This window comes from Corella eumyota, chromosome 7 (assembly GCF_963082875.1).
Source record: "Corella eumyota chromosome 7, kaCorEumy4.1, whole genome shotgun sequence".
Taxonomy (NCBI): domain Eukaryota; kingdom Metazoa; phylum Chordata; class Ascidiacea; order Phlebobranchia; family Corellidae; genus Corella; species Corella eumyota.
Genome location: NC_137496.1, coordinates 10,605,386 through 10,622,012, shown reverse-complemented (window position 1 = coordinate 10,622,012; position 16,627 = coordinate 10,605,386). Strand labels below are relative to the sequence as shown.

The 16,627-nt window shown below is 31.3% G+C and overlaps 2 protein-coding genes across 2 annotated transcripts; both read right to left on the bottom strand.

Moving 5' to 3' along the window:
• Nucleotides 1-260: 260 nt before the first annotated feature.
• On the bottom strand, nucleotides 261-3,641 carry LOC145760026 (uncharacterized). The gene is made up of 4 exons (XM_082573892.1): nucleotides 3,501-3,641; nucleotides 1,515-1,623; nucleotides 1,025-1,122; nucleotides 261-872 (listed from the first exon to the last, which is right to left on the bottom strand). The coding sequence occupies exons 1-4, from the start codon at nucleotides 3,568-3,570 to the stop codon at nucleotides 625-627; spliced, it is 525 nt and encodes a 174-aa protein (XP_082430018.1). The 5' UTR covers nucleotides 3,571-3,641; the 3' UTR covers nucleotides 261-624.
• A 613-nt stretch (nucleotides 3,642-4,254) lies between these two features.
• On the bottom strand, nucleotides 4,255-11,948 carry LOC145759999 (intraflagellar transport protein 56-like). The gene is made up of 17 exons (XM_082573864.1): nucleotides 11,825-11,948; nucleotides 11,384-11,521; nucleotides 10,845-10,937; nucleotides 10,306-10,420; nucleotides 10,173-10,222; nucleotides 9,568-9,713; nucleotides 9,142-9,211; nucleotides 8,524-8,700; nucleotides 7,855-7,957; nucleotides 7,387-7,496; nucleotides 7,096-7,159; nucleotides 6,586-6,674; nucleotides 6,429-6,512; nucleotides 6,078-6,147; nucleotides 5,906-6,012; nucleotides 5,458-5,591; nucleotides 4,255-4,740 (listed from the first exon to the last, which is right to left on the bottom strand). Exons 1-17 carry the CDS (start codon nucleotides 11,825-11,827, stop codon nucleotides 4,626-4,628), a joined length of 1,668 nt encoding a protein of 555 aa, XP_082429990.1. The 5' UTR covers nucleotides 11,828-11,948; the 3' UTR covers nucleotides 4,255-4,625.
• Nucleotides 11,949-16,627: the final 4,679 nt, after the last annotated feature.

The window sequence follows — 16,627 nt, the reverse complement described above, 5'->3', positions numbered from 1 at the left end:
GAAAATTATAGATCATAGTTGCTCAATAATTAAGCTACTGATTAAGTGCTGGCTCAACAGAAGTTTACTCTGTTTACAGCGCCTTACTAAAGGGCGCTACGGCATGAGAGCAGTGCGAATCGAACCCAGGACCTTATGCAGTGTAGAAACGCGTTCTAACCACTACACCATGCTGCCGTTTTTGTTTTAATATTACAGTTTTTTGTTAAATATTTGTTTTATTGCAATAGCACGTAAATAAAAGATAAAATCAGGAAAAAAATAGTGTAAATAGAACTTATAACAGTATTTTGTTAGGCACATCTTTTAAATATCACAAAAAAAGTATTTAGTAACAGAGTTTAGTAAAATAATAGTAGGTTGAACAAAAATCGTAATAAAATTAAAACAAAATTGATTTTTTACAATCATAAACATCATAGTTTTTTTTTAAAGGCAAAAATAGTTCAACTTCATATTTAAATTAAATGTTGTTATTGTAGAATTAGTCCCCACTATAGCAATACCTTCGTTACTAGTAACTCTTAGTGATAGGCAGTTCACAGTAAAATACCCAACTTGATGCGTTACATCTTTACCCCATTTGATTAGTAAACCACTTTTTAGCAAACTTATTTACAATTATCAACGCAAAGAACCTGAAGTTACGTCTTGATATGTTGGCGGATCAATATCAATTTCGACATAAAATTCGTGTTCGCTTTTCGAATCGCTGAGTTTACCTTCAACATTTGACGATTTTTCTCTAGATTCGTACTCAGGCGGTGCTCGGTCTAAGTCGCAATATTTTGGAGGTTCGTCTGGTACGACCACGTGTTCGTCGTTTCTACCACGTCTCTGCTGCCGTCTACCGGACAAACCACTCGAAAATCCTAAAAAAATAAAAATCAATTTTAAAATTTATTTTCTCTAAAATGATAGTGAAAAAAAACACATTTATTTTTAAATTTATTTTGATACAAAACACACTTATTTTAAGGATAGTAGACATTTGTTAATTTAAAAATTAAAATTGTATACTTACCGACGCCAAAACTTTTAAAAACACACTTCGCAATGCAACCACAAAATAAAAGAACTATAATACATCCCGTCCACACCACCGCTATAGTTTTACCAATACTACAAAAAACAAGATTTTATTAATATATTAAGATGCATCAAATGTAAATAAAGAATTCTAAGGGTTAGGTTATATCTTTGCCGACTTTGCGCTTTAGCGCCCTTAAGTAAAGAGGCTATAAACAGTACGAACTTATATTATGGTTAGAATATCTGGCTTTACATGAGGTCTCGGGTTCGATTACCATTGTTCTCATGCTGTAGCACCCTTAAGTAAAGCGCTATAAACTTCTCCTAAGCCAGCACTTGATTAGCAGATTAATTATCAGACATTTATAATCTATAATACCCCTAACTGCCAAAGTCAACTCAAGACTGCATGGGTCAAAAAACAAATGTTAAAAATACAGTATAAATAACGCGCTTGAAAATAAATAATGTTTTTTACTTACTCGTTTGTATCTACAGTCGTATAAGGAAAAGGTGTTGGATCGTCGCCTGAACCTTCATGGTTGTTATTAATATCTCGCGTATCTCTTTCAAGATGTTTTATAGAAGATCCTAAAAAAAATTACCTTTAATTTTACTGATATTTCAAAAATTAATTTTACTGATATTTCAAAAAGAATAAAAGTTAGGTTAAAATAGTATATATTAGGATAAAGTATATATATATATATATATAGATTGTAAAAGTAATAAGAAAATTTAAAAGCCGTTAATTTAACAAGACCACCGAATAACAATACCTAGAATTTAAAGTTACTGGTACTATTTATTTAAAAACCGTCTTTTACAAACTTTTCTTAGAAACAAAACCTTAGTTTACACATTTTCAAAGCAAACCAATAAAACCTCTTTAATTTCTTTGTACATTTATAGAGAAACAAATGTATGCTTTATTATTTTTATCTTTATACTTCAAATTACTATTTTTATCCTAATACTTCAAATTTCAAGAAAGAATAACGACAGTTCTGAAAACAAATAAGTCACTAACTCTATTACGTCTCTGAGTTACGTACGAGATGACAGTGAAGATATTTAAGAACTTTGGTAACACTTTTAGCAAGTAAATACACATATGCTTAGTCGTTAGGCTGGTGTTTTGATTGTATAATTACGTATTAACCATCGAATGATAGAAAACCATTATGTAAAGCAAAAAGTACTTAGAAAAAAGTTAACGGGTTTATTTCTTTCATATTTAACAAAATAATATAAATATTTATTTGCCAGACAAACTTATTTTATTTATAAAATATTTTTAATATGCTATAACTAGGTAGTTAAACTTATTTTTCCAAACAAAAGGCGGAATTTCCATATTTTTCCGCATTATTTTTTACACTTTAAAGTCGATTCGGCATTATCCCTTTGGACATTTAAATAACTACCCCATTCCATGCTTCGATATTCCGCAGAAAAGTACTAAAAATTCCGTCCCGATCTGCATTCGGCGAATGTTTGACAATGTTTACAAACGGTTCTGCACTATCTCCCATCCCGTACTTTAATATTATCCGTTTAGTTTACATTTTACAAATTGACGTCAAACTTCTATTGTAATAAAAACTTTATGTTTGCCCGGTTGTCCAAGGTGTTTTAATTCTTAAATTATTTAATTAACCTTGAATTATAATGTTAACAATGTTATTACAATAATTTAACAAGCTTAGCCTATAGCCTTTTGTTTAACATTTAAACTACTGGCGTCAATAGGTCCTGCAATTTAAACTTTATATTTACCTACTTGTCCAGCAAGAATTTGTGGTTTATCAAATTACGTGTAAACCCTTAACTAATAGCGTTTTAACCTTTCGTTTTATAATCAAATATATGAAATAACAGTATACACAAAATAATATAACTCTACACACATACGTAGTTAGAATTGTTTTTTTTGAACATAATTTATATCGGTTTGTCATAGATCCTTGATTTTCAAACACTTTTTATAATGTTAAAATAAACTTTGAACTAAAATACACATAAAATGCCACCACAAAACCAAATTTAAATATTGCTGGTTGGTTACATAAACAGGTTTTTGAACTTTTGATACATAATCTACGGTAGCTTTTTATATATTAATTAAATAACAAATATTTACTATTGAAATTTAGAAACTAAATATAAAAGTGTAATGTAATCATGATATACCAAAAATTTACAACTTGACTTTATATGTTATTAAACCAGCTTATAATATTGTGTTTATGACCCGTTTAATTAACTCATAAACCTGACATTAACACCACGTTATAAATTGTAAATACAACGTCAATTGCCGCTTTAAGTAGCCATACAAGCGCATCATTAGTTGAAAAACCCTTGGAAAAAACAAAGCATTGCCTTTGAAGCTTATGTAAGTAAAAATATGAAATACAAGCTTTAAACAAGAAACTTAAATTAAAACAGTAAAAAACTGAGCTTACCCTTGCAAAAAACGACGACTAAACATAGATTTAATAAAGCTTTAAGAGCTAACTTTGAACAAGTATCCATTTTATATAACTTCAGCTTAAACTTGGTTTTAAAATTGCTGTGAAACTTAAACTTTATGACTATTTTTTGCAACTCGCTTGGCCTTAAAAATACGTAAATAAAGCAATTCGAGGCATCCCGACATTTCCTTTGCCTGCCTTTCTTTTCTTGAGATGAATTCTCTCCTATTCGTGCAAAGGCGAGAGAGGTCACGTGCACAGACGCGTCGTGACGTTTCTCCCAGGAGAATACTATAAATGATTGTGATGTCATAGTCGCAAACAATGCTAGGTTGCACTTTTTAGGACTTCCTACATCTATTAGACAATGGAAATTTTGCTAATTATTTTTTTAACCTTTTCCAGACAGTTTGGAAAAAATAAAATATTATTTATAATTAAGACTTAACTAATTAAATAAAACAGCTGCATTTTTATTAAATTTAAAGATGTTCAAAATTTATTTTTAAAGTAATCAGACCTCATTAAATAAAATTAAACTGTCTAATAATCATCTTTGATTTTTTAAATTTAATCTAACTTATGTATAGACAACTTGTTAGTCTGTTTTTGTAGCCCTATAAATAAATAATTAGCTAATAGCAACACATTAGTTCAAGCACTATTTCTTTTTAAAAAATAATATGAAAATAAAACATTTAAAAATCATAAATTTTAAAAAGAACATTTTGGTATCACAGTAATATTGGTACATATATGATATTACATGATACTCTTTATATTATTTCTTGTATGTTAAGTTTGTATGTCTACTGAAATAACATTGGATTTAAATAATTAATTAAGTATTGAAAGATAAGACAAAAACTTGGTTTTTAGTTTCTCCAATGCATTTTTGACTTTCTTTTATAAAACTAACAGTTAATGTCAAATTTTGGTCATTAATATTACTTCTTAATTGTAAAATTAACTTAAAGTTAACTAAACCCTATCTTGAAGAAGTAAGTTGTTTAACATTTACCCATTTAGGCATAAGTGAATGGGTTTATTCATATTGTTTATTAGGCTACAGAATAGTAATATTGTATTATCTGTATTAAAATCATGTTTAAATTTTTACTGAAGTGGGATCCTATTTTCTTTGCCCCATTTTTTGATGGTTCTTGTGATATATTCAACTTGGGGATTGTTGGTGCTTTGAAGCAAAACTAAAACCTCTCTTAACGTCTCTCTAAAAAAAAGGAAATTTAAAACTAAAAAGAATTTTTTTTTGTATATATTTTTATCCTCAATGTGGAAACGTCAAATGCGCAACTTAAACATAGAGTAACATCAGTTACTCTGACCCAGTCTCGAGTTTTGGATATTATAGATTATAATTGCCCAGTAATTATGCTGCTGATTAAGTGCTGGCTCAGCAGGAGTTCATACCGTTTAAAGCGCCTTACTCAAGGGCGCTACAGCATGAGAGCAGTGAGGATTAAACACAACCTCATGTGTGGTGTAGCAAGTGTTCTTACCACTACACCACGCTGCCGGTAATTAAAAATTTAAAGTTGATATTTTAACTAACAAGGGCAAAAGTTAAGTCAGGGTGCGAAAAAAAAAATTGTTAAAGAACTAACTGTCATTCTAATATACACAATTTTTTGTTTAACCAACAGAAAAAAAACTAAAAAACTATCTTAGTAAACCAAACAGTAAAAAAACTAGTTAAGAACTGGTGCTCAGGTCGGCATTTTAATTGTCATAACATGGTCACAACTCTTAACTAATATTTGCTTAAAATAAATTACCTGTGCACCACCAATAGCAATTATATATATATTGTATGTTAAGCATGAAACTGAGAGCCAAAGGTTTGGAGTTCAAGTCGCACCAATGCCACACTATTTGCTATATAACATGATATGATTAAAAATATTATTAAAAATGAACTTTCGTTTACTTTGGTTCTCTTCCAGCTATGATCATCTGAAACAACCCCACGCAGGCCCCCCTTTTACCCTCCCAGTACTCAGGGTTTGGGTCCAATCTTTCAAGAACATCAAATGCCTTCGCCGAGATGTAGAACTCACCCATCTGCAAAAATAATAATTTATTGTAATTCATATTTATCTTGATGTAGAAAGAACAACTTTACATTCTAAACATAGAGCAACATTTGTTACCCCAACCCAGTCTCAAGTTGCCTTTGGCAGTTTGAAAAATTATTGACTTTAATTGCCCGATAATTAAACTGCTGATTAAGTACAGGCTTGGCAGGAGGTCACACTGTTTATAAGGCCTTACTTAAAGACGCTATAAGAGCAGTGAGGATCGAACCCAAGACATCATGCAGTAAAGCCTAATGTTTAGAACAATACACCACTCTGCTAGTAATTTTCAACACAAACCTTGTAACAATCATTTGCGATCAACTGAAGCAAACTGAAAGATTCTCCCGAAGTTTCCATCTTCAAGTACAAGTCCCAAGCTGCCCGTGCATGTTTGTTCATTATATCTGGAAAAATAATTTAATATAATAAAAAGTGTTTACTATTTGATGTAATTAAAGTGTCTACTTACAGCAGCGGGCCAGCCAACTGAGATAAACATAATCCTGCTTCAATTTTTCACTTTGAATTAGAAGAAAGATCTAAAAACCAAAAAATTTGGGTTAGGGTTAGGGTTTTTGTGGTGTTGCCTAAAGTCTTAGCCAATGCCAAACAGTTATATTCCTACTATAATGGAGCAGTGTGGACAATTTATATATTTATGTCCAATTTATATACCTACAAAAAAACAAAAACTGCTGTTTGTGGGGCATGAGTAAATTATTGCAATCAAATATTAGTTGAAAGTTGCGACTTTATTACAACAATTAAAATGCTTACCATAGGGTGGACTTTTGACTCATATTAAAAATAGTTTACTTACCTCTTCTGCCTCTTTGAAATTTCCTGATGCAGCTTTAGCTTGAGCGTAATCAAAATTAAAGACATCATCATTGTAGAAATAACTCTGCAAAATAAAACAACAATATTTACTTAACAGAACTAGGTCAAAAAAACTTGAAATTAAGTTGAGTTGTTACCTTAATAGAGTTAAGATAAATAAGAACGTCGTCAAACTGTTTTAATAGAAAGAAACAAGAGGCCATGCACTGTCTGCCTGGAATTGTGTCTAAAGAAAAATTAATTAATTTTATTTCTTTAAAAAGTACAGGAACATTAATTCTTTATGCTGTCACATTAATATTTGTGAGTTACACTAAAGGCATAGTGTAGTGGTAGAACACTTGGCTTCACTACATAAGGTCCTGGGTTCAAATCCCACTACTTTCATGCTGTAGCATCCTTAGGTAAGATGCTATAAACAACTTGAACTCTTGCTGAGCTAAAACAATCAGCAGCATAATTACTGGTCATATTTAATCTATAATATCCCAAACTGCCAAATGCAACTCAAGACTGGGTCAGGGTAACAAATGTTTCTCTATGTTTAGGTTGTGAAATCAGCTTTTCCACACCAAGGATAAACAAAACATTTAAAAAAATTAATAAAACAATGATTTGTACCAAATTAAATAAAATTATAACCTTACCACATTCACTTGCTGAACCACCAACTAATTGAAAATATTGTTGAGCTACTTTAACATGTTCTCTCTAATAAAAACACAAATATTTAAAATTAAAAACTATAAACTATAAGCAGAAAGTTACTCAAATACATACTAAATTTTAAAGTCAATTTGAGCCTTGGTCAGGGTAACAAATGTTACTCTATGTTAAGGCTAAAAAGTCGACCTTGCCACATTAAGAATAAATAAATACAAAAAAATGGCTAAAAATATTACACAATTATTTAAACACTTTTTAACCAACAAACTTACAGATCCTTGCTCTTGCCCTAATGAGGCATTTACCACAGCTTTGATAATATATTCCTGGGGATTAGTAGGTTCGTGATCCTTTAATAAAGCATAAGCTTCACCCAGATCATCTGTATGTAAAATATTATAAAACTTTGGTTTAATATGAAACTGGTAGTGTGGTAAAGTAGTCAGAACACTTGCTACAGTACATGAGGTCTGGTTCGATCCCCAGTGCTCTCATGGTGTAGCGCACTCAACTAATGTGTTATAAAACGCATGAACTTCTGCTGAGCCAACACTTGATAGGCAGCTTAATTATCGGGCAATTATATAATCTATAATACCCAAAACTGCTAAAATCAACTCAAGATTGGTTTAGGGTAACAAATGCTATGTTTATAGGTTGATCCCTTCCCACATCAAGAATAAATAAATCTAAATTAAATAAATATGACCATGAACTAGTAAAAACAACCAACAGTTTACCTTGTCTTAGGTAATAAATAACAAGATTAAGTCGTGCTTCAGGAATAACATCGATCAATGGAGGTAAGACTTGTAACGCTCCCTCACCACCCCTGAAAACCACCTACAACAAATATAAAACATTAACTATACAGGATCAAATCTAAATGCACAATTTAAGATTTTTATATTGATTAATTTTTAATGTAGAATTTATGTAAAGTTTTGTTGTTACTTCTAAAACCTTTATAATTTTAAGATAAATGTACTACAGAACAGGCATTATGGAGCAGTGGTTTAGACCTTTGGCCTTACTATATGAAGTCCTGGGTTTGATCCTCACTGCTTTTATGCTAGAGCAACCCTTAAATATATATACAGTACTAACTCATGCCGAGTCAAAAACTAATCAGCAGCTTAATTATCGGGCAATTATAATCTATGATATCACAAACTGTCAAAGTCGATTTAAAACTTGATTGGGTAACGAATGTTACTCTATGTTTAGGCTGTCAAGTCGACCTTCTCACATAAATAAATGCAAAAAAAAATACAAATTACTTTAATATATTCTTTAGTTTGAAAGAACAAGTAAAAAATTAAGACATAAAAGCAGTAGGAGTCAAACCCACGACCTTTAGAGCATTGGTCCACATACTACATCCTGACACAAAACATTCAGTTTCTCACCAAGTTATGTTTCACCAACTCAGAAGCAAACTGAAAAGTAGGAGATGTGATATCTTGAAGATGTTTCAACTCAGCCTCCGCAGCTTTCCCGTTGTACAACTTAAAATGGTTGCAAGCTTTCAGGTTGAGGGCAATTGCACTATCAGGGTAAGCCTGAAGATAAACAGCCAGTACTTCCTGAAAGTTTAAAACTTTTATTTAAAAACTGGTAAAACAAATTGATAAAAATATCTGCAATGTTAAAGCTATGTATTTAGTGGGCCGTACTATTGTTTTTGCCGGGCTCTATGGTCAATTTTATGGTATTGGTGCGGCTTGAACACAAAACCTTTGGCTTGTAGTACACTGCCATGATCAATGCACACCACACTACCAGGCTAATAAAGTGTATTTTAAGGTAAATTGAGTCTACATAACATGGAGCTTAGTGGAACATTTGTACAATTAACGGCCCTCCATAAAACTGCCATTTGTGGTGCGTAGGTAACTATTTTGGATTCATTTTTGTTTTGGCCAATTTACAAGTAATTAATTGAATAAATAAATTAAATTGTAGCCCATGGAGTGAGCGTTTATTTTAAAAATAAATGTGAATATTTTAAAACAAAATTAAAATACCTGAGAGACGTCGAAGTAATCCAGTTTATAATAACAGAGCGCAACATAAACATTCAAGGCCAGAAACTCTCTGCAAAAAAAAAATATTAAAAACACAATTTTTTTTGTATATATCTTTATCCTCAATGTGGAGGGTCGAATGCGCGACCTAAACATAGAGTAACATCAGTAACTCCAACCCAGTCTCGAGTTGCTTGTTGCAGTTTGGGATATTATTAATTATAATTGCCCGATAATTATACTGCTGATTAAGTGCTGGCTCAACAGGAGTTTAAACCGTTTATAGCGTCTTACTCAAAAGTGCCACAGCATGAGAGCAGTGGGGATTGAACCCACGACCTTATGGTGGTGTAGCAAGTGTTCTTACCACTACACCACGCTGCTGGTAATGTCTTATGTTTTGGTCATAAAACAAAATAAACTTACCGGTTTTCTAATAATATTCTCTTGTAGATGTCAATAGCTTCTTGGTGATGAGACCTCATGTAATGAATTGAAGCTAAACAGAGTTGGTCTTCAAATTGATCGAGTAAGTTTTTATGGTATCCCATCAGTCTGGATTCGTCATTAAACTTAACAAAAATTAAACACATATAATAGTGTGGTGTAGTGGTAAGAACACTTGCTACACCACCATGAGGTCGTGGGTTTAATCCCCACTGCTCTCATGCAGTAGTGCCCTTGAGTAAGGCGCTATAAGCGGTATGAACTCCTGCTGAGCCAGCACTTGATCAGCAGTATAATTACCGGGCAATTATAATCTCTATAATATCCCAAACTGCCACAGGCAACTCGAGACTGGGTCGGAGTAACAGTTGTTACTCTATGTTTAAGTCATGCATTCAACTTTTCCACATCGAGGATAAAGATATATACAAAAAAAAAAAATTTTAAATTTATTTATCCTCGATTTTAGGAATAAATAATAAATTTCATTTAAAGCAGCATTGATGTATTGTTTATTGTAGATTTTTTTATCACTTTTATTAATGATTGAAAATGTAAATAAACAAAAATTTAATCGAACTTACCTTATGAGAAAGATGAAATAAAAGTCGATTTTGAAGACTTGATTTAGGGGCTAAAATTCAAAAAAGCAAAATCATAAACTAATATTAGCTATACAAATTGCAAATTTATATATGTGAAGGACTTTTATAAAACCTTTTAAGCATGCCTCTTCTGATTCCTTGTACATTCCTAGATAGAAGCAAACACATGCAAGGTTGGTCCACATTTCAGGGGAAGTCCCCTTTTCTTTGCACATCTCCTTGTAAATCTGGAAAATTTGTTTTCAAATAATTATAAAATGTTTACCATATATTAGATTACCTGTGTATTTTCTTTTTAAGCTTTTTTTACAAATATAAAACCTTAATGTGGGTAGGTTCACTTCACAAACTAAACATAGAGTAACAAAATTTACCTTGACCCAGTCTAAAGTTGACTTTGGGAGTTTGGGATATTATTGATTATAATTGCCCGATAATAAATCTGCTGATTAAGCGTTGGCTTAGCAGATGTTCATACTGTTTTTTTTGCTTTACTTAAGGGTGTTACTGCATAAATACAGTAGGGATCGAACCTACAACCTAATGTGGTGACGCCAAGTGATCTGACCACTACACCATGCTGCTGGTAATTAAAAAACTTACAATAAAAAAAAAGTTACACAGTTATTGTTTTATAAATTATTTATTTACCTCATAAGACCTCTTATAATCACCAAGATGAAATGAACAATATCCAATCCAACTTTCTGTTAATTCGGTTGATTTTCCAGCATGTTTTTGAAACTAAAAAACAGAAAAATATGTTGTCATTAGAAATGTGACATGGTATAGTGGTTAGCAGTTCGATTCCTACTGCTTCCAGAAATCAAATCGCTTTCAAGTAAGGCAACTTTAAATAGTATAAACACCTGCAAAACCAAAAATCAATCGTAAAAATAGTTATCAGACAATTATATAAAATCTAAAAATACCCCAAAAAAATATCTAAAAATATCAAAATTAACTTAAAACTGGGTCAGGGTAACAAATGTTACTCTACATTAGGCCATAAAATCAACCTTTTACATTAAGAACAAAGATAAAAAAAACAAAAAATTCTTTCATATTTTTTACCCTCTATGTGGAAAGGCCGACTTTACAGCCCAAACATAGAGTAACATTTGTTACTTCAACCCAGTCTCAAGCTGAATATATATTTAACTCTTTTAAAAAACAATTATTGGTAAAACCTCTAGTAAAGCCATGGATCCTGTATAATCCCGAGCTTGAAGTAGGTCCTCCAATTTTGGCATTTTCTTTTTGGTGCTCTTTTCTTTTTCTACAATGGTGGAAGCTTCGCCAACTGCTGGTCTTTGCCGAGACAAAATCTTTTATTTGTAAAGCAAAAAAAGTTAAATAGTTATAGTTTTTTTTTGTTTATATATATATTTTTATCCTTAAACATAGCGTAGCATCAGTTACTCTGACCCAGTCTCGAGTTGCCTGTGGCAGTTTGGGATATTATAGATTATAATTGCCTGATAATTATGCTGCTGATTAAGTGCTGGCTCAGCAATGAAACGGTGGGAATAAAACATACCACCTTTTATAGTGAAGTTATCATCAAACAACAAAACTAAAAAGAACGTTTAAAATTGCAACTAGCGCAACAAAAAATTGCAAAATCTTACCATTTTGAAGTTTCTGACTTCTGTTCGAAAATTTGTTTAATATTTTAACTGTTATTTAAAAAATTCTTCACTTAAAAAGGTTTTTAATTTTCGTAAAATTTTCTCGAATAAAAATTCCCCGCTAGATACGAAAAGCATTTTCTTAAATCAAGCTGTTTGAACAAAATTTATTAAATTTTTATCCTCAAAATAAATAAATATTTTGATTAAAGTATTGTCTTTATTAAAAACTCAAAAAACATATTACAAAAATTAAACAATTACACCAAATGATACACTAAGGGTGGAGTCACTAAAGTCGAGTTAAACTCGAGTTAACGCTGATCGCAGATTAAACTCGGGTTAACTTTTTTTTGGAGTCACTAAAGTCGAGTTAACGCTAATCGGGGATTAAACCCGAGTTAAATTGTTAAAAAATTAACCCGCCCATAGAGGTGGTTTAAACTCGGATTAACGTTATATTTGATGGAGGATAAACGGTTTTTGCCTCTTTTACGGTTTACTAATTTTGGAAGCGTATCGTTTTTACACGTGCACGCAAGTCAAAATACGTCCGCAGAAGTTTTTTGTTTAGCCTGTGAAAGGTAAACAGCTTAAAATAGGTGTAAAATGGATAGTACTAAAAATACGGGATGCAAAAACGTGTACATACGGTTTCGCACCATTCCACAGCACAGCTACCATTGTGGTAGAAATTATAACATCACTCTGAAATGTCGAACAATAGTAACTGTTGCGTCACAATGGTAACTGTTTTGTGATAATGTCGATTATTTCGTTACAAAATTTTTTAGGCGCCAAACTGTTATAAAAAAAAACCGCCAAGCTTTTCAGCGCGAAAACCGGCATCTATTTTACCTAGACTAAAAAGTCAGACATTAGTCGCAGAAATATTGTTAGCGTTTTAAACTATAGCATAAGTCAGCATGAGATGTATAACAAAATGTGATTTTTTTAGGTTTAAGCTATTTTAAACCCCAAATATCTAAAATTAAGACTTTATCTTAATTAGTTTGTATTTAGCAAATCAAAAAGTCCTTTTCAGGGCTACTTAGACTTTGTCTTGATTGTTTGTATCCAGCAAATCAAAAAGTCCTTTTTAGGGCTATCTTGAGTTATTTTTAGTATATTTTAATTTCTTTTTAAAGGCAGGTAATTTGTTAAAAACATTTTGTCTTGCTTTTTTATATTGTAGTTAATTAATAAGTCCTATACAAGGCTACTTATATACCTTAAGTCATTCATTTCTAAATTTATTTAGAAATATAACAATTTTTCAAGAATATTTTTCAGAACGTACAATCATAGTGATCAACATTTACCAGTTTATACTGTTGGAAAAGAAGCAAAATGTACACCAATGATGCCAACCAGAATTCTAGGCCAAGGAGCATGGTACGCTGTTATAAATTTTGTTAATATTATAAAGACCGTCAATGCAATAATATATATTGTTTCAAGTTTGTTTCAACGCTTGCTGCAGCTGCTGAAGAAGTTATTCGCTTTGAAACTTTTACGATGACAAAGTTTATAGAACGAAAAAAGGATGATCATAGATGTGTGGCTTGTTAAATATTATTTTACCTCAACTAGTAGTTATATATTGAAATATTTAACCACACTTATTAAAGTTTTAACCACTTAAATTGTGTTTTAGCGAGTGATTAGGTTTATTGGGATGAAGAAAATATTCCTTTTAAGCGAATAGAAACTATTCGGAGGGAGTGTCAACATTCGAAAGATCGAAATAAAGCGAGAAACCTTCGTGCCCAACATGGTCATGTAGTTCCCCAGGTTTGTGGGTTAGAGTTTAATACAACTGTCCTTTATTTAAAATGGTTTATTAATAAGGTTAAGGCAGGCAGAATTTTGTAATGCTTAAATATAAAGTTTGGGCAAAATCGGGTGCCAGTTTATAGTTGAAGAGTCAATCAGTCAAACTGTAGTAATGTAGTATATTTCTTACTGAGTTGATTGGTAATTTTAATTTTTAGTTAGCAGATCACTTTGAAAAAAAAAGCAACTTGTGCCTTCAGGGAACAAAAAAGTTTAACTGTACTGCTAGGCTTACCATATCAAAAATAGTCAGATTTCCAGAATATCAGGTTTTATTAATAATTAAGATAAGTTAACTATTTAAAATAGTTCTGATCGCAATTTTAGAGTTTAAGATAGGGTTTATGATTTAATGTTTTTAAAGTATGTATATACTATACATTTGCCATTTTATTTATTTATTAACACTTTTTAAGATCAAATCAAGCCTTAATGAAACTGATTCTAAAAATAAAAAAAGAGCTGCCAGTGTAGATATCAGGAAAAAATTAAAGTTACAGAATTACTTTGGCATGGTAGTTTACAAAATTAAGTTTCCACAAGACGAGGACCATAGTGGACATGTTATTGGAAAGGTTATTATTTTGTCTTAATCAATGTATTGTGTAAAACTTTTAAATTAAATATTTAAATTATATATGTATATTTATATATTATTATATTACTTAGTTTTTCCAAATTTTAATAGCACACCCATTTATAACGCCACATAATATTGTAAATAGCATAAACCCTTAGTAAATAAGTTTAATTTATAATAGTTGTATTTTCATTTAAGGCACATTCTCTTGCATTATAACTTCTAATTTTTTTACAGGACGCAGGATATATGCAAATGGTGGACAAACAAATTATTGCTAAAATTGGAAAATTGGTTGATGACGGTGTAAGCAATGTAAGAGAATTACAAAGAGCGGTTAATTTATATGTGAAGCATGACCTATTTAAAGATAAAGAAGTTCCCATTTCTACGAATCGCCGATTTTTCCCGACCACAAGAGATTTAGCAAATCATTTTTATAAAGCATTTGTACAAAGAAAGCTCTCAAAATTTGATCAAACAAATGTAAAACTTTTAATTGATGAATGGAAAAAGTCATATGGTACTGATGACAATGTTTTGTATCGACCCTATGTCGCAGATGGAAGGGGACCAACTAGTGAAAAAAATGATGTTGAATTGGATAAAATCCCTATTATCAAAAGTAGGCAGTCACTACTATTTGTTCACCAATTTTCATGGCAAAAACGACTGCTTGAACGATATGGTCAAGAGATGTGTCTTTTAGATGCTACTTACAAAACTTCAAAATATGCTCTTCCCTTATTTTTTCTTTGTGTTAAGACTAACGTTAACTATCAGGTTGTTGGATCATTCATTATACAAAATGAAACAGCTGATGATATTCAAGAGGCTCTTAAAGTTTTGCAAAAATGGTGTCCCAAGTGGAATCCTTCTTTTTTTATGACAGATAAGTGCGATGCTGAAATAAATGCAATTGAAGCTACATTTAAAGGTGTATATTTTATAAATAATTAAAATGTTAGATACCAAGATTATTTCGTAAGTTTAAAAAAAATATTTATTTGGTTGTTAGTTTATTTATTTTTTTTCATATATATTTTTAAACAGGCTGCCGGGTTCTTATATGTGATTTTCACCGTGAACAGGCATGGGAGAGATGGGTAAAAAAAGGTGAAAATGGTGTTGGAGATAAAGAAAAACGGCAACTTGTGTTAAATTTATTGCGATCCATTGCTTCAGCTGATACAGAGGAAATGTTTAGCAATGCCCTTCATGACCTGCACTGCAGTGAAATTTGGAGAGAAAACAACAAATTCAAAAACTACTTTAATAATATCTGGGAACCTACAAAGGAAGTATGTTTAAGTTGTAATAACAAATTAACATGGATTTTGTTAATGACAAATATTTAACTTATGTGTATTTGTAGCGTTGGGCTTGGTTGTTCAGGAAAGGAAAGCTTCATGTTATAATTAACACCAATAATGGAGTAGAACGACAAAATAGAACTTTAAAGGAGTGTCATATTCGGTTCCGCGCTGACAAATCTTTGTCCAGTGTTATAACAGTATTACATGAGGAATTTTTGCCAGAAAATCTAAAACGGTGGAAATAGTTTTTTAATCTAGTTCTAAATTATACTTATATATTTTTTAGTCATTTTAATGTTTAATTTCATTGGAGCTAAAGTAAATTGACAAATTTTTAGGGCCAATAAGACCTGTTTTTTGCTTTAAATACTAATTTAAATAAGTTAAATAAAAACAATCCTTTTTAAGGCATCTAGGACTATTTTAAATTAAAAACACAGTTTTATTTTCTTTTTATTTTAGATACAAAAACGGCAATATTGCTGCATCCAGCATACAGGCAATACAATGATTTTGTGCCAACCTATTTGCGAGACAGACCGCATGATGTTATTAGACACTGCATGCGTAGGATAACATCTGCAGCTGAGGTTACTCTGAAATCAATAACCAAAAAGGAAGATTTGTACTTTGTGGTACATGTCAAGACTTTCAAAGACACTTTTTACCATGCAAACATATGTTTAGCATTTTTGAAAAATTTTCTGATGTATCGTGGAATAGTTTACCATCATGGTACATAAATTCATCCTCCATGACTCTGGATCCTTGCATTGTTGATCCTACCACCCCAGATACCCAATCAGTAAGTGAAATAGACCAAGAGATACCAACTCTTTTTAAACCTTTTTGTGTAAAACCAAGTTCACAAAATTTTAATAACTTAAATGCCACACCACAACAGATTACTAAATCTAAAAAATCTAAACGTGGAACCCTAACCAGAATCTCTGAAGCCTTAACAACTATACGAGATTTATCATTTGATGTCATTTCAGAGGAAGCCTTGTTAAAGGCGGAAGCGGCATTAAATAATGTTATTGTGGAGTTAAAAAAAAATTGTAAACATGA

Bases quoted from the DNA above. Each gene is read 5' to 3' on its own strand.
- LOC145759999 (XM_082573864.1), bottom strand. The intron at 9,212-9,567 runs GTAAGTTTATTT...TTTTTTTTGCAG, and splicing joins AGAATATTATTAGAAAACCG to AGAGTTTCTGGCCTTGAATG. The intron at 6,513-6,585 runs GTAACAACTCAA...TTTATTTTGCAG, and splicing joins TTTATCTTAACTCTATTAAG to AGTTATTTCTACAATGATGA.
- LOC145760026 (XM_082573892.1), bottom strand. From the start codon at position 3,570: ATGGATACTTGTTCAAAGTTAGCTCTTAAAGCTTTATTAAATCTATGT. The intron at 1,123-1,514 runs GTAAGTAAAAAA...TGTTTTTTGTAG, and splicing joins ACGACTGTAGATACAAACGA to TATTGGTAAAACTATAGCGG. The intron at 873-1,024 runs GTAAGTATACAA...TTATTTTTTTAG, and splicing joins TTTTAAAAGTTTTGGCGTCG to GATTTTCGAGTGGTTTGTCC.